Source organism: Lycorma delicatula, chromosome 2, assembly GCF_047948215.1.
Source record: "Lycorma delicatula isolate Av1 chromosome 2, ASM4794821v1, whole genome shotgun sequence".
NCBI classification, from domain to species: domain Eukaryota; kingdom Metazoa; phylum Arthropoda; class Insecta; order Hemiptera; family Fulgoridae; genus Lycorma; species Lycorma delicatula.
This window is the reverse complement of record NC_134456.1, coordinates 59,821,070-59,847,212: the sequence shown is the minus strand read 5'-3', so window position 1 is coordinate 59,847,212 and position 26,143 is coordinate 59,821,070. Positions and strand designations below refer to the sequence as shown.

The 26,143-nt window shown below is 30.4% G+C and overlaps 1 protein-coding gene across 3 annotated transcripts in view; it reads left to right on the top strand.

Moving 5' to 3' along the window:
• Ets98B (DNA-binding protein Ets98B) overlaps nucleotides 1-10,682 on the top strand; it is a 73,737-nt gene extending 63,055 nt beyond the window's left edge. For 2 of the 3 annotated variants that reach the window (XM_075355394.1, XM_075355392.1), the window contains exon 6: nucleotides 9,402-10,682. In XM_075355394.1, coding sequence (XP_075211509.1) covers nucleotides 9,402-9,772 — 371 coding nt within the window. In that variant the 3' untranslated portion in view covers nucleotides 9,773-10,682. The remainder of the gene's footprint in view (nucleotides 1-9,401) is intronic. The other variant, XM_075355393.1, reaches the window with a different exon arrangement.
• Nucleotides 10,683-26,143: the final 15,461 nt, after the last annotated feature.

Sequence of the window (26,143 nt, the reverse complement as noted above, 5' to 3'; positions counted from 1 at the left end):
ATTTTGAAGAACAAAGAGAATTTAATGTATACAATTTTAATACAAAAATGGAAGAATAACAAAAGTAATTTTTGGATTATTTACAAAGAATGGATGCGTCAAGAATATCAAAGAAACATTATCTTTTTACATCCAAGAATTATAAGATTTCAAGGACTTCTGACAAAGAGTCGGAGAGATCATTTTAATGTTAAATTTTATGAAGAAGATGGACATATAAGAAGAAAAGAAGAGATATAACTTATATATCAGTTATATTATATTTTTTGATTATATTTAACTGATTGTTGCTCAATCATTGAATGTTTAGACATTACTTTCTGTTTTTTTTTTCTTTTGATCTTTTCAAAATCATGTAATTTTAATCAAATTACTATTTATATATTTGCTTCCTTTTGCCTTTCTAACAATTTGTTTGACTATTCTTCCTTTTACTTCTTTATTATGTAAATTTAATTGTCTGAAGGTATGATTTAGCAATCTAGTTAATTTTTTTACATGAGATTTTTCTATGATGTTATTCATTCTCCAGACAACATAAAACCCTGTCATTTTGAATTTCTGTATATGCTATGATTTATTTTCAGTTTTTTCTTCTCTTTATAGTTTCCCTTTTTCTCTGACACTGTGTTAACACTGCATTTCAGTGATTAATTAGCTTCATTAATGATATATATATATATATATATATATATATATATATATATATATATATATATATATTTAGATATCTATAATATATATATATATATGTATTATGAAAAAGGACTTGGATTCCAATATAAGTAGAAATATTGTTATCACTTTTATATGCAAATTGTTAACATTTTTATATGCAAATTTAGTAAATTCTGGAAAGTAAATTTGGGACCTCATAGGTAATAAAAACATCTTAGAGTATTTCATTTTGGAAAATTAAGAGTGTGAAATAAGGATAAATATCAGAGTCACATTTAATAATCATATTTTCATGTATCACAAAAGTTAATAGTCTTTGATGTAATGTTAGAGCATGCCGTTGCCGTTTATCAGAAGCTAATAATCAAAGAAGTTTGAACCTCAAAAAGAAAATCAACTTTCAAAATATGAAACAGACTGAAACACTGACAAATTACTACTATTCAATAATAATTAAATAATTTCTAAAATAGTGTTATTATCTGTGGATTGAATTAGAACCCTATGAACTAATGTACTATTTTAATATAATAATAATGAAAATATGCAAGAAGCTCATATACATATTATACAAAATACACTTAAACACATGATAGTACAAATAGACACCAGGTAACTTATAAATGTACTGTTGCTAGTAGACTAATGCTGAAATATGTTGTTCTTATAAATTCTTGTATTTTAATATTCTAACTTTATTAGCCACAATAATGGATAAATACAATCTCACCTGATGATCACATCTTTTTTCCAAAGCAATGTCATTAGATGTAAAGAAAGAAGTTGCAAGACAAATTTTAGTCAAGATATTTATAATGCCTTCAAATCTTGAATGTTTAAGTAACATTGAGAGCTTGAACATTTTAAAATAAATAGAAGATAATCTTCTCTGTTGCAGAATTCAATGAAGTTTAACTTTTTTAATTATAAATATTAAGGTTTTAAACTTCTGTGGCTGTACCTATATCTAATTCCCGTATCTATATATTTTATTGCTGTTCTAATCTGATTCATTTCTCTCCTAATTATCTATAATTCCCTTTCTAATCCCCCTTCAAAATAGTGGAAAAAATATGTTTAACTTTTTATTTACTTCTGAAAAGAATACACTAATTAGATACTTTTCTCTATTGATTCTTAATTTTACTATTTATATTTGTGATGTATGCAAATCACCATCACTTATTACGGTACTAATTAGGGTTGCCTTCTGAAGCAGTAATGACATTATTAGTTAGCCGCTGAGTTAAATTGCGTGAATATTTTGCAGTTTGGCACTAATATGCAACAGTATTTCAGATCAGGAAAGAATGCAACTGCATACAAATCAATTCCTTATTTTGTTCTAATAAGCTTGGCATGAGATGCTTGTTATTCTTAGGAATGGTTATGCAATTTTTGGAGGCATATTTTTGTGTCATATCAGGTTAGTTACTTCCATCAGTTTTTGGGATCCATCATGCAATATATTATTTAAATGAATAATATAAAAGTCAATCAAAAATATTTCTAACATTCAATTCAATTTAAGTTCACAGGAATGCAGTATCTAATTAATACTTTTCATTACTTCCTTATCATTATGTATTTCTATAATGAAAAATTTTGTCTGTATATAAACATTAATTTCAATTACATAATTTTGTCTGCATTACCGTAGCATTCAACTTACGCAAAATTACAATTTACTGTTAAAAAAAAAATTAATTTATCTTTATAAATAAATAAATTTTCTGATTACAATACAAACTATATATATATATATATGTGTGTGTGTGTGTGTGTATGTGTGTGTACACACATATATACATACTTACACATACGCATACTTACATACAAAAGTTTATGTGCGTTAAATATTCTAAACTGTTTAATGGTTTATATGGAATTTACAGTTTTATATATGGTGATAATGATTTTGTTTCAAGGTGACATTGCATTAAACTGGATGATAGAATATTGTCAGGTAGAAGGAGATAGTAATATTCATTATAGTAATATCTGCTCTTAATTCCGCGTTGTTACTTCAAGGCTAGATCTGTGGGTGGTGGTGTAGTGTGTGTTGGGCTGCAGAACCAGTCTACCTTGACTTAACTTCTCTAACACAAAAACTAAAAACAACACTCTCTTTTGTTATTTTATATTCTAAAAGAAACATCATAAAAAATTATATTTAAATAATATACTTTATTACTACCATCCAGCAGTATTTCCTTGAATTAGAAACGTAATGAAAAATACCTTTAATTCTACTATATTTATTTGTTTTTTTACTGCAGTTTTATAGTTAAAGTTTCAGTTACCAAACACAAGCATCATTGTAATTTTTACTTCTAAAATTAGTGTAACGTTAATATTTTGTTTTTGTTATTACTTTCCTTGTAAATACATATTCCTAATAAATATGATACATACATATGTAACATCCACTTACAAAATTTACCATAAAACTTAGAAATTAAAAAATTCATTACTATGTTATTTGTTAGTTCATAAAATGATAAATATTCTGAAAAAAGTTCTATTTTCTCTTGTAAATTATCTCCAAAAGTAATTAAAGAAGACATTTTTTGAAGTTCTAGTAAAAGTTATATGTACTTTTATTCTATAGTTTTATTAGCTACACATTGGTAGTTGTTGGACACCAATTAAAAAAAGACTCAATAGTGGTTGCTTGTATCTTAACAACACCATAAACCAATTGACATTATACACTCTTAACAGACCCTTAAATGGCCAGTTAAGAAAGTATAATGTTAATTAAAACATATAAAGTAATCAGAATAGTTAAAATTTATTTTATAACACTGGAACTATTCTTAGAATTTTCTGTTTTATTTACATACAGAATAAAAAAAATAATAATAAAAGCTTAGTTATCTTAACTGAAAATAACACATGAAGTTGTTAATAGCTGCAGATGTTAGTACATGATTGATTCTACTGTCCAAAGTAAACAGAAAAAATTCAACCAAAAGTATGCTTACCTTTAATTTAAACATGCAATGCCGTCCATGAAAGTTCATATTGAAGATTATATAAAACTCTCAACACAAACCAGATTAAATTTATTTTAATTAAATTTACTTTTTATTAAGTATGTAAAATAAATGTTTAATATGGATGTAAAATAAATATAAAAATCTGATGTGGATACCACATGACTTAATTGTATGACTATTAAATTACATTTACAAATTTTTTGGTGCATTTCATTTAAACTTATTACATTTGAAAGTGAGATACAATCCTCCAATACTTTATTAAAGTGTACAGTTACACAATTGCATCGTGGTGGATACCACATTGCATCACTTTTTTGTGATGTCCGTATCAACATTTTATATTAGTTTATATATTAATTTTGTTTCACGTCACTCAAGTAGTTATGTAAGTGAGAACATGTCGGATCTGTAACCATGTACATCAATTCGAATACAACTTCATATACATATATTTAAAAAAATTTTTTTTTTTAATTTAAATGTAATGATTTATTAGTATTTATTAACCTCTGTAAAAATTTTTGAATTAAAATGAAAAGTACATAAAATTCCATTTCACTAATTATTAATAAATCAATATATTCAAATAAAAAAAAATAAAAAAAAGGAGATGAAATCGGATTTGAACCGATATGCCTTCCCCTTGTAAGATCCAAATATTTTATTAATTAAAATTTTATTTGGTTATAACTCTGGAACCAATGAAAATATATCATTGAAAAGCTCTCAATAAGGGCTTATTACTGCAGTTAAAAAAAAGTCCAAAATCCAAATTGTTTTGGATTTTTGCATTTTTTGGAGACTTTTGGTGCAGTCGATTGTAATCAAATGAGGAGGTGAACAATTAGATGTTACAGCAGTCCTAAATCCAAAATTTCAACATTATGCGGCTAATCGTTTTTGAGTTATACAACATACATACATATGTGCGTACAGATGTTACACCAAAACTAGTCAAAATAAATTCAGAGATGGTCAAAATGGATATTTCCATTGAAATCTGAAAACTGAAATTTTTCACGATTACAATACTTCTTTTACTTTATACAAGGAAAAAAATGGACTTTTTTTTTAGGGAGAAAGTTCATTAAATATAAATACTTTTTTCTTTTTTTTTTTAAATAATTAACAATTTTGTATTACTTTCATTTAATTTGAATGTCAAAGTTATTGATATACTCTGGCAGATCCTTGTTAGGAATTGAACCCTGAACCAACTGATATAAAAAACTTTAATACCTGCTCACACTTACTAAATCTTACATTACTGGATGACTAATTTGATAGTTATCAACAAACTCATTCTTGATCAACTTTCACCCATGTGATTTATCAATAGACTATAATTCAGATAATTTTGAAAGCTTAAATATTTTGAGTGATATTCATAATTCATTATTAACTTCCTTGTTTCAATTCATTTCTGTAATATATATCTTCCTGTACTGAATAACAGGATAACTGTATTTTTTATTTAATTAAGATTGAGCTATGTATATTACACAATGAATCTTTTTAAATTATTTTATTTTTTTAATTGGCATGCTGGCTTCTAGATCAACTGGTCTTAAGTTTGATTCTCAACAAGGATCTGGCATATTTTTCACCTATACCTTCATCCACCTCATCTTCTCATTAAAATGCATCCTAAAGCATGACCAAGGTCATAAAAATAAAATAATTTTTTTTTTAATTGTAGAGAATAAATCAATTTTTTTCATATTTTTAGTAGTTGGTTATTTGATAATAAATTCATGACTTTAAATCTAACAAGGTTATCACTAAATTATTTGTCGTTATATTTATAAACTCATATACAGTAATTAGCTTAATCTTTATTTTACTGTAATGTATTTTTAAATTACTAAATGAATTCTGTGCAATAGATTTACTTTTCTGTTGTGAAGTTATATATTATAACTAGAGAGAATGTCTGGTTTTCCCATAGCAATGTGAAATTGGAAGTTGGCAGCTTACATTCAGGGAGTGGCTTATGAGATACATGCGAGTTGCTACAACCCATTGTCATGTTAAGTGACATTGGCATTCAATTTTGTTCCTGCTCTACCTATATAAGATATATTACAATATAAATATTGTTGTGTATTTATTATCCCCCTGTAATAAAGATAATTATCGCCCTACAAAAACTTATTAAACCTTATTTGTAACAACTAATAAATTAAATATATGATAAAATCCATGATTTTCATTAATTTTTTACATGTATTTATTAATGAACTACTTTATAATTTCATTTTTTTTTTCATAATAAAGGCTTTTTTTTTTAATCTAACATCCTATTTATTCAATTTCCTTGTATTAGTTACTATATTGTACCTAGTAATCTTAAACATTTTCTTCTCTCTGCTTCAGATTGTTTTATTGATTCAAGAAAAAAAATTTGTTAATTAGCATTGAAATAACTTTTTTTTAATGAAAATATTATTTATAAAGCCAATTCCTTTAGATATTTTTCCATGCATATTTTTATATTTTAAATAAAACTTATTAAACTGTTTTTAATTTTTCGACAAATCTATAAAACCAAGTAAATTTTTGTTATGTCTAAGATTCCTGTTAGTATTTTAGAGATTCTGATTTAGTTAAACTATTTTCTTACAACTTTAGATCTACCATTTACTTGAATACTTCATTTACTTCATGAATACTTCATCAATACCTTTTGGCTAACTTAAAAAGTATAATAAAAAAAAAAAAACAGTTAGTAACCTATTCATTGAAACCTCAAAGTATTCCTTACTAAATTCTGATCAGCACATAAGCAAGACTGATGTGCAAACTAGAAAAATAATAGACATTTTTGTACAAGTATTGGTTGGCAGTAACTTATAAGTCATTTATAAGAGCATGAGTGAAAGAAAGTTGGCTAGAATCATGTTATTGAAATTTACTGAATGTAATTAGTCCACATTGATCTCAATACACCATCATACAATATCAAACTATATTTACTAGTCATGTATACCAATGTTTTTTTTTTTATTTTTATGACTCAGTTATATAGACTGAAATATTAATTTTGATTAAATACAATAAAATTGCAACGTTACACACTATAACAGTGCTTGAAATATAGGTACAGATTTTTATTTTATTTTATTGGCCTTTTCAGCTAATAATTATATTAACATCAGTTGTAACTATTTTTTATCCAGTATAATTTAACTCTAATTATATAATGTAATAAATTAAGCAACAGATAAAATAAGTTTGGTGAAACTTTTATAAAATAACGATAGAGAATGTAAAAAAATGATTTCAATTGTATAACACAAAAGAATTGTTACATAAACAAAATAATACAGAGTATCAATGCATAAAGTAATAAAAAATAATGATAATGGTTTAGTTATTTCAGATTAAAACAACATCTTACCACAGTTCAGTAATTACAAAGAGTGAACAGCTACAAATATTATTTTAAAATATATTTCATTTAATTTCAGTTTCTGTAACTATCCTATAGTTTATTTTATACTGCATATGCAGATATCAACATTTTATCAATTAGATTTTTTTAAGACTTGTAAAATTCAAAATTTTTAAAACTGAGATCCATTAAACCAAAAGTTTACTTCTCAGAAAAAGCAATTCTGGCAAGTGTATTTATATTTTAGTTGCCTTGTATGCCTGACTACGGTAAAGAGTGTAAAAAAAAATAATTACTTCTTTCTGCCATGAAATAATATGTTATATACACTGCCTTAGAAAACTTTTTTTACATTTTTTAGAAGTATAAATGAAAGTAATATATTTTTAGAGTGGCTATAACAACAAACTCTTTATCAAAAGATTATCCTTTAATTTACATATTGGTTTGTTTTCATGTCAAAATATTGAATAAAATGTACGTACTGAAGATTTCATTTTTTTAACTTTTAAAATAAATAATGTACCTAATTATCTATTTTAATAAACTTTTATAATTATTGCAACAAAAAATTATACTTTTATAACTGTAATGTAAAAAAATGTTCCTGAAAAAAAATTAGTTTATGTACAAATTATTTATTGCCTGAAAAAAATTCTATAATAAAAAAAAATTAATAATTTGAGTTGAAACAATGCAGGGCAGAGTAATACATAAAGAGTGCTGATGCAAAATGACCTTGCCAAACACCCATACAACCTATCAATCAAATGCCCAAGCCCTAGCCTGAATTGGTTAAACAAATAATGTTATTTATAATAACTGTTCTATTATGTTAACCACACCCAACTTTGTTTGCTGATTGATAAACAGATCTGAATAACTTACGAAAGAAAAAAAATAATATAATATACCTGATAATAATTTTGCTCTATACACAATGATTCGGTCATAATAATGTTGAAATACGTTTATTGAATCTCCTCTTAAGAAATTGTTTAAAAATAGTCTACTTATTTCATACATTTAATGTGTTTATTATCCCTTAACCATATAAGTCATCATACATTATAAAACTCCTAAGGCATCTGATTTTTCTCTGCTTTTACTTAATCTTATATCATCTATTGTTATCAGTTCTTCTCTTCCAATTTTTCTCAGATTAGGCCTTAACTACTATTCTCCAACTTCCTTCATACAAGAACGGAAAAGGTGTTTGGAAAGGTGTTTCCACTAATGCTTTCATCATATCTCCACTTTTATCACCATGATCATCCATTTTATCCCTGATTTATATTGTTCTTCTATCTTCCTCATTTAAGCATAATATTTTCTTTTAAAACCTGCTCTCTTTTATTTTACTAATTTGATTGAACCACTGCAGTTTAAATCTTCCAATTCTTTCTAGGAAATTATCAAATTCCTACTGTTTTCTAGTTATGTCATTGCTGTATACACTATCATCCATTCCTTATTCTACTTCCTGCCTCTTATAACACGTCTCTTGATATTCTTCTTTCCAAACTGTATTCTAATTTCAATCTTCCATGTCTTTGTTCATGATTATTTTTCATATGTAAGTTTCAGAATAAAATATCCAATATCGTATCTGCAAAAGTGCAAGGCAATTATCAGAAAGGCCAGAAAATGATTCTAATGCTCTGAAAAAAGATGCTTGCTTTCTTTGCATCTTTATACTCACTCTTTTCTAGTTTTCTGTTCTTTTAGAAGACTGATCATTACACTGATTGAATTTAGAATAATGATAATCTTTCTAACAGTCATATAAATTTGTTTCTCAAGAATTAAAATGTATTAATGTAATTTTATGTATAACTTCATAGTTAGTTATTTCACTACTTAGAAATAGATAAAATATATAAGAAATACTGAAATTGATAAAAAATAAACTAGATATTTAGTAAATTATTTTATTGATATACATTGTGCTGTATTTTTATTGAAAAAACAAAAAAAAAGAATTGACACTTTTCTCTTAGAGTAAAAATATAGCACAGCTAAAGAAGTATAATACATATTCTTCTTTGTATATATAAAGAAAAATGTATGTAAGAAATATATGCATCCATGAAAAAATATATTTCATTCTAAAACACATTTTTCAGCAAATGCGTACCCATAAATTTGCTACATTTTGTTAGTTTCTGGGTTCTCCTACCTTATCATTAATACTAATACTAATACCTAATACTCTGTTTTTATTTGTAAATTAAAATTTTGTAATTTATTATATTTTATGATGATTTCCTTCAAAATACTAAAGTTAAATACATCATTTTTTTATTTTTTTTATTTTTTTATAGATGATGATGATGATGAACCAGCTGATTCACCAACAACATCATCTCAAGCTTCATCAAGTTCTGGCAAAGTTCCATCTAGCCGTGGTGGTGGAGGATCTCACATACATCTTTGGCAATTCTTAAAAGAATTACTAGCTCAACCACAACTTCATGGTTCGTGTATTAGGTGGTTAGATCGAAGCAAGGGAGTTTTCAAAATAGAAGATTCTGTTAGAGTAGCACGTCTTTGGGGAAAGAGGAAAAATAGGCCGGCTATGAATTATGATAAACTTTCAAGATCTATTCGGCAGTATTACAAAAAAGGAATAATGAAAAAGACAGAACGTTCTCAAAGACTTGTTTATCAGTTTTGTCATCCATACAGTTTGTAAACGTGTAATTATCTGCTCTTTTGACTTGCAGTAAAATGCAAGCTTTACAGAGGAAAATGTAGTTTGTGTTGTAAATTATTATAATTTATTAATTCCATGGTGATTTGACATGTCATCCAACTTAAGTTTTAAGTTATGGTTGTACATTGTCAGTCAAAAATGGAAGGAAAAGTATGCCATTTTAGGCAATTTTAACTGATTTATGTTTACTAACATATAATGAGGTATGTGCCTCCTGTTAATTATCTAGCTTTTAACATACTAATCTTAAAATAAATAATTTGGAAGGTAATTTCCAAACATATCTGTATATATTTTTTTCTTCTTTTTTTTTAGTTTTTAGTGTTACACGACTGTCTGTCGTTCATGTTTAATTATTGGTGGGACATCAATATAATAATATGTCATAATCTTAGTGACAAATTTAATCAGATTATTTTTATTCTGATTTTAATAAAACCGTTTTATTTTGCAAAATTTAATGATTTATGTTTGAAATAATACATTTCTTTGTATTTATAAAGGAATTTTAAGATATTTGCTTTATAAAAAGTTGTACATCATAGAATCTAAAGAAAAAAAAATATTTTTTGTAAAGTATTAAAACGTTTTAATTTTTCATTTTAAAATATAATGTATCATGACAAGTTAATTTTTTTTCTTTCAGCACTAGAGTATGCTATGTAACATTATGACAATAATGATTGATTCGTATGATGTCTCATTTCGTAAATTGACAATAATTATTTTGTAAATAATTATACAATGATTTTGTAAATAAAAGTTTTTATTTAAAATTTGTCACTTTCATGTTTTCAAGGCAAAGATATTGTTGTCATTGGTTGAACCACCAGTGTTTTAATCCCATATATCTATGATATATATTTCAGAGTAAGTTCTATGAACAAATGTAATAATACTCATTTTAGTTAAGATTAATAATAATGTTATTTGTTATTAATGGATTTTATATATATATATATATATATATATATATATATATATATACTACACATCTCAAGATTATATAGATATAATCTGCATGCTATATGATATATAAGTTTTATATATTTATATACTTTTTTTTTATAAATAATATATTATTTAAATTTACATTGTTAAAAATTATTTAATTATAATCTAGTTGTTAGTTAGGATAATTTTATTGAAATTAATATCAATGTTATTATTTTCTATGCTCAATAGAGTTTTTTAATTAAATTATATGATGGAATTTTTCAGGTTTAAAAATATAAAGAAAATTTCATAGAAAACAGACATAAATATCTTTATTTAAAAATTAATTCTATTCCCTAATATTTATCTTTTTTGGTTATGTTTTTCTGTCTTCTGAATTCAGAAATTGTCAACTGACATTTGGCCTAAACAAGAAATATTTTGAATTACTAACTCTAATTGCCAAATGATAAATACTAAAACATATATATTTTACTGAATGAAATTTAAACTTTAGAAGTGTAATTATCAATTTGTCAAGAAAATATATTGTGTATTATTCTCAGAAAATAATGGTAATCTTTTTTTTCATTATTATTTATTTATGTATTACAATTATGTAGGTTACAGGCAATATATATTTTCATCAAAACCTTCAATAAATTTCCAAAACACCACAGGTTATCACATTATACAAAACAGAATTTTACTATCATCTGTAATGTTAGAAATCTTCAAGAACTTCAAGGATTGAAATAATCTAATTTGTGAAATTTTTTGTAGATTTAATTGTTTTATTCATATTTATTCTAGAAATTATAAATAATATAGCTTTCCTAAAACAAATTCGACAAGTAGCCCCATGTCTTGTCTACTTAGTGAGTGTACCAGCAGATTATATTTAAGGATCACCAGATCAGAATTTGTTGTTGATTAGAACCTAAATAATAGATACAATCAAGAAGCAGTTGAAAATTTAAATTCTCTGACAGGACCTTAAACTGTCTTCCTCCTGCACAGGAAGGAAAACACTAATCCTCAGCATCACTCTGAAAATTTTATACGTGATCCACCAAAATTATAAGAAAAGAGGAAAAGTTAAAACTTTCCCATAAGATCTCCACTTAGCACTTTCACACATATCCTTGAAAGCAACTCCATCTATCAATGAAAACTTAATTTTCAGTTCTACTTAAATATGTGCTCCATGAGTTTAATTGAAATCAGAAAATATGCTTCAAAACCTTCAATACTATACATAAATGAGCAATCATTTTTTCAAATTAGTTTTGTTATTTATGTTTGAGAAAGGAATTTATTTTACATTTCAAGCTTTGAATGTAAAAATAATTTATTTTTAAAGCTTTAAAATATTAATTTTTATTTTAATTAGTTTTTAGCATATCTTTTGCTTTTTCCATTTATTAATTGCGACTTTAAGCATTCTGTACCCAGTATTCAATTACCTATCTCAGCTGAAACTGTACAAACAGTAGTAACTAATGTACAGAACAATTATTATGGTATTTATCTTTCCAAGATGTTCTTAGGGCAATAAAAAACCTCATCAAATTGAAACAACTCTGGAATGACATAATTTTTTTTAATAATCTACACTTAAGAATTTCAAAGCGTTGTACCATTCTTTGTTGTGCGAGTTTATTTTTAGTTTGTTAATTTGTTTGCTTCTATTTGGTATGTCTTGTCTGATTATCATTATTGATGGGATTTAAACATTTTTCTATGGGACAGATTTTATTGCCTGGAATATTGCCTGTAACAAAACATTTACAAAAAATTAAATAGCATCAAAATTTATTTGTTGAGTAATAGATATTTATTATATTTTTATTTACAACTGTTCTGTAATATAACAGACTAATGCTGTTGTGGTACAGCATAATGTAACATTAAAGATAAATTATCTAAGTTAATTGATGGTTTTAATATATAATTTAAACAAAAAATTCCATTAGAATCCTTTGTGTTTAATTTTAAAGTATAAAAGTAAGAGGTCGGTAAGCAATTGGTCATAATTTATGCATTGCAAAAGTAATGTTCATGATATTTTGTTACCAGTACTTTGTAACATTTATAATTCATTTACATAGTTAAGTAATAATATAATTATAGTATTTGTTATAGCATGATTAGTAAAGATTGAGTTGTTAATTATCTATATTTTATTATTATATATTTATCTGTATAATTTATTTGTTTGTTATTTTATTTAAAATAAATTATGTACATAACATTAATGTTCAGTATTTCTTTATTTTAATATTTTTTATTATAAGTTTGGTTGGTTAAAATATTTTTATTTTGTTTAAAAATGTTTATGCTCAATCTCGGGTATATTATATTTAAAAAAATGATAGTCTACTAAAAATGTATTTATATAAATTACAGTAATATTTATTCAGTTATATTTTATATCATATAATATTTGCAGACCTAATTAATTATATTTTTTTTGAAAAAGAAAAACTTTAAAAGTAAAGAAAATATTAATAAGTATTTCGGGAGCCATTAAAATTTTTCCTTTAAGGAATCTCATCATAACTACTATTTATGTAATTTTATAGGTTACTTATAGAAGCTAATTTCTTGCAGAGGGAGCAGGGTATTCAAAGTACTAAATCCGTGAGATTTTTTGTATATAATTTAAAATTTTTGTTTCTTTAAAAACATGTTGATCAATATTTTTGCTAGCAATCATTTGCTATGGATTACCATAATATCCAGATTTGATTTCGAGTTTGATCTCACATTTTTCTTTGACCATTTCATTAATTTTTGTTACATCAATAAAAATCCATGCTTCAGTTGTGAACTCCCTACCATTAAAATATGTAATTTATAATAAACTGTTTCCCATTTTGGGAAGAGGCAATCTACATATAACTAATTGTTTCTTGACAGAAGGGGCACATTAATTTTTTGCTGTATACTATCTGTTCCATTCTTTCTTATATAAAGAATCACTTTGTCAAAGGCTAATGTGTTCATTATTCAGTCAATCCATGTGGTCAAAACAACTAAATTTTTGTGAGCTTGCAATGCTGATGTACAAGAATATGTTTGGCTCAATGAAGAAGGCAATATGTAACTTCATTTCTCAATTTCTTTAGTAAACCTGGCATGAGATATATGTTAAGTTGAAAATGGAAATGCCAGTTTCATAAGTGACCTACAATACTGAAATATATATGATTAAAAAAGAGATTCCTTTGATAAAGATCATATTTGTTTTAAAGATTTTCTTTCAATTGGGAAAAGAATTCGCTGTGAGAAAATATCTTGCTTTGTAAAGGTATGATGAGCCCTTACACAGAGACTTGATTGAACCTAGTAGGTAAAGAAGAAATCCTGTACCTTATTAATAGTAAGATAAAGAAGGGAGTAAGGCTGCTGCAAAGTAGATATTATTTGAGAACCCACCGGGTTGGTCTAGTGGTTAACGCGTCTTCCCAAGTCAGCTGATTTGGAAGTCGAGAGTTACAGCGTTCAAGTCCTAGTAAAGCCAGTTATTTTTACACGGATTTGAATACTAGATCGTGGATACCGGTGTTCTTTGGTGGTTGGGTTTCAATTAACCACACATCTCAGGAATGGTCGAACTGAGAATGTACCAAGACTACACTTCATTTACACTCATACATATCATCCTCATTCATCCTCTGAAGAATTATCTAAACGGTAGTTACCGGAGGCTAAACAGGAAAAAGAAAGAAAGATATTATTTGAGAAATACCTAATCATGTGAAATTAAATCAAATAATTGCAAACTGAAATTTTACCTCTGAGGTGCATTTTACACTATTTTATATTTTTATTATTGTCACCTGAAAACAACAAAGAAATGTAATTTTTTTTGGTTTTCTACAGGCTCTAACCTCAGGCTTCCAACCCAACTTCTTTTTTTCACATTTACCAAATTCTTCACTGTCATTTAATTTAGTAATGCAAATTACTAAATTAATTTATAGTAGCAAAACCCTCATATTTATGAAAGTGATTTTTATTTTTTAAGTTTTGATAATTTACTATTTCCAAAGAATTACTTTCTATATGTTTTAAGACAAAGGTTCTATTTCACTTCTCAAAATGTATTTATGTCAGTACTTAAAAATGTTGACTTTCTGAGATAAGTATTGATAAGTGTTTTCAGTCTTCTTTTAACAATTATGTTTATTAATGTTGACATAATATTAAAAAATAGCAGTCTTCCACTTGACTGTTCTTCAATTTAATAATGGTAAGATTATAATAATACCAAGTCATATCTTTAAATGATAAAGTATTGAATTGCTATTTTTTATTTTTTTTATATTTTTTATGTTCGATCTTTTTCAAAAATTCAACTTTGAAAATCATATGAAATTTAAGTTTAATAATTTCCTTTTATTAATTTTATCTGTTTTAGTTTGAGTATACAATTTACTGACAACAAATTTTAAACAAATGTGCTTTATTTACTTTGTAAATGTGAGATATTTCAGTTTTTTATGTAGCAAAATATTCTGATGCATGTTTTATTCATTTTTAGTTAAGTTTTTCAGTCTCAGTTTACTAAATTCATTTGAATTAGTTACTATAACTATTAAATTAATTTTTTAATTTAAATTTAAGATTGCTCAAAATATTTGTCATAATTTAATAATATTATAAAATAATTTATGATCATTTTTATATTTAAAATTGTGTGTTTTTTTAATATAAATAAAGTACATTTTCACTGAAGTAATCTTTAATTATTCTTAAATTATATGCTATAAATTATTTGCTTATATGTACATACTATATTGTGAATGAACAAAAACAAAACCTAGTTACATCTATAATAATCTTTAAAGTTTCTGTCTGAGATCATAGTAAGTAATCTTTGATAGCAAATTCTTATCTACACATAGGAATTTAATTTTTTTTTTTTTTAAATCTATTATAAAGATCACAAAATTATTTGCTGAAGTTCTAATCAATGTGTAGCCCTGCTTAAAAGCAAAATTCTTTTCGGAAATTACAACTGAGATTTTTCAATAATTTAAGTATTATAAAGACTCCCTCCCATCCCTGAATCACACAAAATTGCTCATACCCAGCTTTCCACAGCTTTATTTTGATTTCCCTATCCTCTGATCTCATCTTTTCTGATAAACAATCCACTGATTCTGACATCCTTTTGCTTTATTCAGAAATTTCTACAGATATACTGAAATTGGCTGAACCCACAAAATTAATACCTAGATATGTAAAATTACTACAAATCTCCAATTTTTTACCCACATAATCAAACAACTATCCAGTTTTAAGCCTACTCTATTGAAATTGAATGATTTTTATTTTTCCTTCATTAACAATGAAATATAAACTTTTACAATAATAGGCTAGCCACTTTAATTTATTCATTAGATCCAAAGAAGGGGACTCATAACACTGCCCTGAGTGCATCCTTTAGTTAAGGTTTTGCAAACCTCCGAGCCACCATCACGCAGGGAAACGGTCCGATGGCTGAAATATCACCATCGCAGAAGAGAAATTTTCTGCCAGGACATCTAATGGCAGGCCATCAAGGTCTCGAATAAAAAATCTTCAGCCTGGACTTCAACAAAGAGGAGAATTTCAGCCAGTCCGCCCTCCTATGCATGCAGAAAGGGCCCCCACAAACAGGAAAGTCTCCCTCATGGCCATCGTGCAGTTCATCCACTATTTCAAAAAGTATCAACCGATAATCTCTAGAATAGTCGTCGACCACAGACTAGACAAGGATCCTGCCAAGGATGTCCCTACCAATGGTGATGTCAATATTTGAACCTGAAAAGGCCCTTTGTCTGTCAACCATACCAACGTAAGTGGCCAACTGGGCTGCAATATTAAATACCTCAAAATTATGTTGCGCGATGAAATTGTCAATTAAGTTACCGCCATGATCAGTGACCCCACTGTACCAGAGAAGTGATTTCGCATTGACATCGGCACCAATAAGGATTGGACCATTTTCCACAATACGAAGAATCCTATCCCATCTCGCTAGATGTTCCTCAGTGGGATCCCTGTATTGGAAATATGAACTAAGAACTCTAAGGTCTGTCCGGGAATGGAAAATCTGACCACAACGTGATGCGCATCAAAAACCTGCTGTATAAAGACATTATCCAGCAACTTCCTGCACAGAATAGCAGACATACAGGTATGCCCTACACAAAACTTTTTCCATGTGAAAGCCTGGCAGATCACTCCTAATTACAAATGGGTGCTGCAGAAGGACAACATCGAGGCTCTGTCTCCCCACGACCTCACCTAACTCAACCTGGACTATATAAGCACCCTGGGCATTAAGTTGACCGAACCTAACCATCTAAGGAATTAAAGTAACGGACCTTATGTAACAGCCACTCCTTACTAACAACTGGGTGCTCATGATTGTTGTGCAATCTCTTATAGTTAGCACAGGCCGGAGCCTCGGACCTCTGCGAACAATCATCACGCTTGTGGCCCTCCTCACCACATTGGGCACACACAAAGACAAACTTACACAATTTAGCCTTGACTACATCTGCAGCACTTGAAACATCTTTGGATATCCACGTAATCTTTTACTCGGCAGGACCCTAAATAAACAAACAGTCTCCCTGAGGACGTAAATTTTTGAAAAAGATCAGAACCCACTTCAAAGACTCTGTGATACTTCTGGGGATCACGCCTACCCGCTTTAAAGACCAGCCTGCAGTCTCGCTGGAAGGTGGCTTCATCCAAATCAGTGTTCTGTTCCCTAATGAGGGACAAGACATCATCATCGGTAAGGCTACGGTCAATATCATAGTTTTGATATAATGCGGGGCCTACGCGTTCTCTTCGGGTCTATTTTTATATTCAATCGCTTAACCGCAGTGGAATCTTTAATTGCCTGAATGCTCTTGATATTGTCCGCTGCTACAACTAATCCCTTGTTGGTATCTTTGATGTTTCTGATTTTAAGACCTTTCCGGTCACCTTGAAGGGCAACCTCGAGGTCTTTCTCCAGCTGACTGCTGGACACAGTCGAGCCCTCCGCTCTGCTGACAAACGCTACCTCTTTCACTGGCTGGTTTTGCGTCTTCCTCTAACCACCTCAGCACACCTACGCGGCAGCTACATCGGGGTCGGGGCCGGTTTCTGAAGTGCAGTTACTTCCTTAGGCTATGAGGTAAAATTTTCAAAACCCACCATGAGAGCTGTGAAAGTCGCTCGGAAGAATTCTAGACGAGGCAATAATCTCCCCTTAATAGCTGTGTTTGTACTCTTGGGTTTTGCTAGTTAGGAAAACAAGGCATCTAGTTCCGCCAAAACATCATGGGTCAATGGGGCAGAGCTGCTAGGTTTGCCTCCGGCTTGTGAAAATTCTTCAATGAGTGGGTTCATACCCTCCCGGATGGTCACCGCTATATCCACTTCCGTACCGTCATTGTCAGAACCAGTATTTTAGGAGGTCGAAGGAAAAAGCTCCGGCCCCCTCCTCCGGCTATGCTTCTCATCTATCTCTCTTAAATCGGTCATGGTCGGAGATTCCCTGACCTAACAGTATACGAACAAATTGCCCGCTGTATTTCTTCGATCCAGAGATATTGGGCACAAGCCCACAAGCGTGACGACTACCCGCAGCGAGCCACCGGCAGCTGGAGACCTTCTGAATTCTCCTGTCACTCTTTGCACCTCTTTGCCGCTACTGGATCAAATATGTGAAATCAAAGATCAACTCATAGTTACAGATTGCAGTCCCGCTTTAAAAGAGCGTGAGCAGGGCTAAGGGTAAAGGCGGCCCCTTTGCTCGTAACAGGGACTTGCGACTAGGAGTCCTTACCACTCTTTTCCCCGCAATGAAACGGGTGCTCGAACAAATCGTGCGCCAAAATACTCTGAATCCCCGTGAGATGGAAATGGATCGTCTTACCAATAAAGACACAAAACCGTTGTAGCAGTTCTCAGACAGCAAGATTGTGAAACTGGGGAAGGTTTACCTTCCCCAGTAAATCAACAACAAACACTCGACCACCAGCTCAAAAATAGCACGTAAATCTCTGCTCGTGAAAAGAGACCAGAGACTCCTTAGATCCAAACAATTATGATTCACCTTATTTGTTCATAAAATATCCAACTGTTAAATATCTACGTACACCTAATCATATCAAATAATTTATAGCATGACTGCAGAGCTAAATAAAAAGCTGGATTGAAGATATAGAAACATGACAAACCATTTTTTCTGTTTCACTTAACCTGACCTAGTCATAAATTAATGAGTTCAGAATAAAAATATTGTTAACAAAACTTAACAGTTTAATTTAATCTTTTTCATAATCTCTCCTGATTCCTAGATAAAATATTTCTGTCTTCTGCCCAGACAGTCAAAAGAGTTTTAACTGACTGCATAAATATTTTTAATAAACAGTTGATGAGAGCAGTAACTCTAAACATTTTTGAATCATTTCTGTTTATCTACTTGTATAGAAAAAAACTTTTTTTTATTTTGACATTAAATAAATTTTATTATCTATTAAAATAAATTTTTGTTATCTGACTGTATGATCTGTTCCGTAAATATTTCATTAAGCTTGAAAATATATCTTCTTGCTGTCGAGAAGATATATTTTCAAGAATCTGGTAACGCTTGGTAAAATTCATTTGAAATTCTCTCAAAGCCTTGTTTTTTTGGGTTTTTTGTAGACAAGGTAACAACAGTATTTAATTCGTTAAATTAAACTCTCAAATTAAGTATGGTTGCAATATATCTTGAAATAATATATTGGTAATTATACCACTTTTATTTTTATTTAGTAAAAAGGTAATTCACGTTTTCATTAATATTTCATTTGGATCTTAATTTTACCTTTAAATCCACTTTTGTCAAATTTTTCCTAACTTAATTCCTTATTCACTTCATAAAGTGTGTGCAATGAAAATGGCAAGTGATTGGAACACAAAATAGAATAAATAGCTTCACGTCTAATATAAAATTTAGAAAATGATAATTTATCAATACTAAATCAGTTGTACTTGTTCTGCCCCTTCGAGGCAGATGCGATATATTATTTAAGCTGGGCGATTCCCATAAATGTTATGGTGTGAAGTGTAATGCAAAATTGCTATAAACATCCGTCCTGGTGGACCTTAGTGATGAGCCGGGGGCCCGGTTTATGTCAATAAGTGGGCCTGCATATCCGGATTTAACTTTGATATGTATTGTGTCGCTGTAGGTGCATAACTTGCTGCTTCCGCCTGAAATGTGGGACTTGTGGACTCGATTTGATTGTTATGAAATCTACTTTGTGATCTCGTAAAAATTCTGTAATTTTTAGGGTAAAATATAGAAATATGCAACAGGAGGGGAACCTCTGTTGCTACAATAGCATGGTGCCACAACTCTTGAGAAAAACGGAACCACCTCTTGAGAAAAAAACGGACGAACCCGGGGAGTCGTCTATGAGTACCGGTGACTCTTTCGGCGTAGAAGTGGATTCCTGCAGTGGTTACTTGGATGGAGTTCCTGCTCTACAACAGATACTATGCACAGGTTTTCCTCTGGCAGTTTATACTGTGTAGGCAGCGGGGCGGGAAGAGAGTCGGCCAATGTAAGGAGTGTCGGTAGGGATACAACCTTCTTAAAGGCTTAAGCCAGAAGAGTTGGTGGTCAGTAGACCAGCGGTGCTCGGGCATTCTTCTCTCCTCTCTCATGGGTCACGCTGTAACTTGAAAAGGGAGAGTTTCTGCCATGCCTGTGGTAATGAGCGGGGCAGCGGCTGGGCATGTACATCCAGATGACAAACTCTGCGTACGTCGAACTCACTCGTTCTATTCCAGTAAGAGACCCTGTGATGTTAGACGCGTGTACGAGTTGGTTTCAGGATAAAATAGAGCTGGGCCTGACTATTCTCGTATACAGTTGTTAGGCTTCTGTTCAGTTTAATAAAATACTTCCTGTGTATAATAGGCCGGCGAGTATAGGGAGGACGGTTGGGGCCTTGTGAGCCCAGGGACTACCCCGCTGACTCTCTGCACACGCTTTCTAATATTCCGAGTTGTCCAAGGGCCCAACATGGGAAAGTCTTAAAAAATTTATTTTACGCGCTCTCTGTTTATCGTTTAGTTTGTACTGTATTGTTTTATTAAATGTTAATTATAGCATTTACCGGCTAACCCGATCGATAATGGGAAGCCAGTAAATCGAGATGATGAAATCGCATGTAAGCATGACATCGCACTACGAGTGTGCTAGCTCCAAAAAGATGTCTGAAAAACGGTTATTGTCGCTGTCAAGGAGTTTGCTAGCGACGCAGTGAGGAATACCAATTGGCGCAACATTGTCGGTGTAACGGAGTTATCTGCAAAATACGCAGATTGTAGCGGTGCAGTACCCGAGAATGAAGGGGAAATAAACAATCAGTGGATAAAGTGACAAATGAAGAGGTGTTTGGCAAATTGATGAAGAAAGAAACATTTAGAAGTATAGTTAAAGAAGAGACAGATTTATATGTCACTATTAAGGTATCCTGGAATAGTCACTTTGATATTACAGGGACAGGTAGATGGGAAAAATTGTGGAGGCAGACAACGTTTGGAATATGTAAAACAAATTGATGTAGAAAGTAGGGGGTATACCAAAATGAAACAATTGGTACTAGATAGGGAATCTTGGGAAGCTGCATCAAACCAGTCAAATTACTGAAGACAAAAAAAGAAGGGAGCTACTTCAAGGGCAGTGAAGTAATACTGAGGCATGGTTCTGCCAAATGGAAGAAGTATTTGAGCAAAGGGTGTTACAAGGAAGCGTCATGATTCCACTCACGCGGATCGTACAATTTGATTCTTTCCTGTGGCTATGGTTGCCAGAAGGTTGTAGATTAAGAGCCTACATGGATGGTCCATCTCACTGTGAAGCCCAACTCATGGAACCACTTAGAAGACCAAGCCAGGAGGGTGGTGGAGATATTGAGGAAATGTAGTGTGCAGCACAAGATGACTCAGTGCTGAAAAGACTACGTTGATGATGAAGGTGATGATGATGATGATGATAAAGGGTGCGCTGCAGAGAAAGCCACTGGTGAAGATCAGGAGAATGAAAATAAGGTTGCCAAAACCCAAAGGCAATTAGGAATTAAAATGGATGAGAAAAAAAATACAAGAAGAATGTGACACAGGTTGGTGGTAGAGTTTCAACATGTTCAACAAAGTCCAGTGAGTAGTTAACTACAAGTGGGTCTAGAAATGCTGACATTAAAAATTCTATATAAAGGATTGATAGAAGAAATCATGTTGTACAGAGCATCAATCTAGGTGCACAGGATGAATTTGTTACTCTTCAAAACGATTGATAATGTTGATTGTCATCATATGATACCAAACACTTTCGAGCGATGTAATGTGTGTGGTTGCTGGTTTTAATCCACTAGATATAACAACAAGAGAGCATAAGAAAATATGAGAGAAGTATATGTAAGTATGAGATAACACTTTGGTAAAGAAGAATAGAATCATCGAGGAAGGATACGATGAATAACAAGCCAGGTGGAATAACTCAACAAAGGGTAGGTACATATACATGATTTTCCTGGATGTATGAGAAAGATGCAGCAGGAAGGGGCTCACAGTAGATCACTGCATGCATAGGCATTGACCAGGCACGGGGAGCTTTAACAGTAAGCTCAGGTTTTGGATTAGTGCTGGATCTGAACAGTGTGTGATTTGGATCAGAGGAAACAGCAGAACACGTGCTTCTTGTGTGCAAAGGATTTGGAGAAGAAAGGTGACAGTTCATGCGGCAATTGAGGGAGAGCAATGCATAGATTAGAGGACATTTGTAGTAATAAGATCATGTACAATAGGTTCAGTAAATATCTGAAGCTAATCTTAGTGAAGAAGGGAAGTGATAGAGTATAGAAAATTGTCCAAGGGTGTGAAGGGGCGTGATTCAAAGGAATATATCTAAATCGAGCTCCCTTTTTAGAATTAGTCATAAAGTTTGGTAATTAAAGAAAAGTACTTTAGGATAGGTAGGTTAAAAAATAAAGTTACATTAAAGTAAGGTTAGTTAATAGTAAAGAAACAACAGGCTAAGAAGAGTTAGTTGTTAGTCAACTGAAGTAAGATAAGCCCTGAAAAAAAAATTGTTAATAGATAATACAGAAAATAGAAAGTTGTAAAAAGAAAGAGGAAATTAACTATGACCACAAGAAGAAGAACGTGGAAGAAAGAAGAAAATCGTGAAATTCTAAAATGAAGGAAAAATCAAGCGTAATACATCGTGTAAAAATACCCGAGGAAGCCAGAGAATCAGCAGCTTATATGTAAATATCAGTTGAGGTTTGAAGGAAGACTGAGAGGGACATCTTTGCCTAGTGCCAAGTTCAGAGTTGTACAAAAAAAGATATGAGGGCTACAGAGAACTACTTACAAAAGCCATTGGATTAGATACAGCATGGGTGGAGGACTTCTGGAATAGTCCATGGTGGGAGCCTCTATACATTATTAAAGATGTACTTGTTCTGTTTAAATTACTGAAGTTATAATTCCTACTGCACTATCACACCGGTTTTTATAATATGACAAACTAGAAATGAATAGTATCTTCATCAGCAGACTTAAATTGTCAATTCTCAAATTATACATCACTGTCCAAAATCGATGGTACTGAATTTGGTAAAAGTTTATTTATTTTAAAGATCTTTCAAAAGTAAGTAGGCTCTCATAAAAATTATCCTTTTTAAAATAAACCAATCCAATACAATTTTGATGCAGTCACTCTCTATCTGTAGTAATAATAAAGAAGAATTACTATAAATAATTTTATAAATTAGAGGTTTTAATTAATTCAATTAACCCCTGCCCCTCTTCCGTATATGGCACTTTTAATTCTCTCCTAAATTTGATGTTCTACATCTAAATTATACATATTAAGATATACCATTGCAAATTCCAAAATATAAAATTTAAATATACCTTAACCCATACCTGTGTACAAATCCTTATTTACTTCCTTATTTACTTGATCCCCTCACACATCCTGAATCTTATTAACTGACCCTCTCACACATCCTGAATCCTGTTGACACCCACTTATTTTTCATATTTTGTTATCACATCTAGCACTATTTCTGGTGATCATATCTTGCGGTGACTACTGTTCTAAGACATTATCTGTGAGCCTGTTCTTCTGAGCCTGAATCTTCAATCTTTGGGGTTTGTATCATGTCTTCAGGAATATACTAGACCATCACTATGAGCTGCTGACTGTGTGATGACTGGTCTTCTTGTTTTTTGTTACAAGATGTTGTTTCCAATCAATGATTTTTATTTATTAGTTCAAGGGAAAAATATTTGGCATTAACAACTTAACTGAATCTCAAAGTTGCATGTTTCCCTTGATTTTTTGCTTAGAGAAAAATTGGTTTCAGTTTATTTTTAATATTTCTTATTCTACCAGTGAAATCTTCAAAACTTCCACCCTAGAATATCTTAAATTTTCAGCTCCCAACAACATTTCTTTTCTTTTCATAGAATACAAATTTTACTGCTACAGGTCTACCAGACCCTTTTTCAATTCCAATTCTATTATGACCTCTTCCTAAATGATCAATTTTTATTTTATTACTCTTAATTAAATCAACAATTATTTTTTCCATATCATTTAGAATAATGTACAAGAACCTTTTTGGGTGCCTGTACATTATAAAACCTTGTGTTTGATCTTCTTATCCACTTTAAGTTGAGATTGATAAGTTAAATTAAGTTAAGTTATACACCTTTATTGATAATTCCAAAAAAAATTTAATATCTTTCAGATCACATTTTAGACTTTCAAGTTTTTTCAAATATCATCCAAAGTAATTAGCATTTGAGATTTTTTTTGTAAATTTTGAAATACAATAAAAACCTGCATTACAAAACTCAAAGTTGGAAGAAGGAATCAGTGCTAAGAAAACATAGTAGTTGGTAATCATAGCAAAGGAACTAAAGAATGAGACATATACTTCACATGTGGAAAAGCTTATAGCACCCTCCAAGCAGTTTATGCTCCCTGTCCAGATTCCTTTGAGAAATTGAACATTTTACCCAGAAGGGAAGCAGCATATCTGGAAGAAAATACAAAATGAATTTTCTTCCAGAAATTAAAGAGGTACTCAAGAAAACTGATTGAGACTTGAATGGATAAAAGAATCTTGTGAAATTAAAAAGAACTGTCTGTCTAAAAACATTTATCCAGACTCCACCATCAGTGGAAACCAAATAAGTTAATTTTATGTATAATATGTATAGATATCTTGAAATTTAAATTGAATGCACCTCTGATACAATAGTTCCATTTATTATTAATTTAAAAAACCTTCCTGACATTACATATTTGAAGGTTAGCAAACCATGTCAGTTTATGGGTAACAGTTAATAAATATTTTCACTTCTAGAAACATTATTATTTTTTTAAATTAAATCTGAATCACCTTCAGTTCAAGTCTTACTTATTGCTTTTAAAGTATGTGTTAAATGGTTGGTGGTTGCCTTGACAGTTTGAGTTACAACCAAACAAGACATATTAAGCACTAATGGTTCCATGATACTGCTACCAGTCAACATTCTGCTGTTAAGTTCTAATTAGCAATACACGTCAGTCTGGCTATCCATGGATGTAACCATCTACAGATACACTCTTTCTGTCTCCCAGTTGTACAAAATTTACAATAATTGTAGGTCTCAAGAAATTTAGATACCTCCAGAATATCATAAGAATGAATCAACCACTTTTAGTAATTGACCTCTAAGGAAAAGAGTTTAGTATTTGAGCATAGCAACCATAAATTCTGAACTGATCTTGATTAGAGTGATATAAGTACTGACCGAAAAAGTTTGAGGTAGTGAATTATCTGGTTCAGAAGAGTGTTTTTTGTGATGATCCAGTTCCCTTAAACCACAGGATGACAGGCCAATTTGTTCCTCACTTTCCTGTTTAAGCTTAATGTGGAACAAGTATTCAGTTAAACATTCGTGTTCCCAGTACAGTAAATTCATGAAGAAATATAGAATTCTGATTGCGACAGCTATAGGTAGCCAGAATGAACCTAGGTCTTAGTCGTTTTAAATGATATACAGCCAATTATGTTGCAAAGGAAAACTTTTTTTCTCTGTTTAGCCTCCAGTAACTACCGTTTAGATAATACTTCAGAGGATGAATGAGGATGATATGTATGAGTGTGAATGAAGTGTAGTCTTGTACATTCTCAGTTCGACCATACCTGAGATGTGTGGTTAATTGAAGCCCAACGACCAAAGAACACCGGTATCCACTATCTAGTATTCAAGTCTGTGTAAAAATAGCTGGCTTTACTAGGACTTGAACGCTGGAACTATCGACTTTCCAAATCAGCTGATTTGGGAAGACGCGTTCAC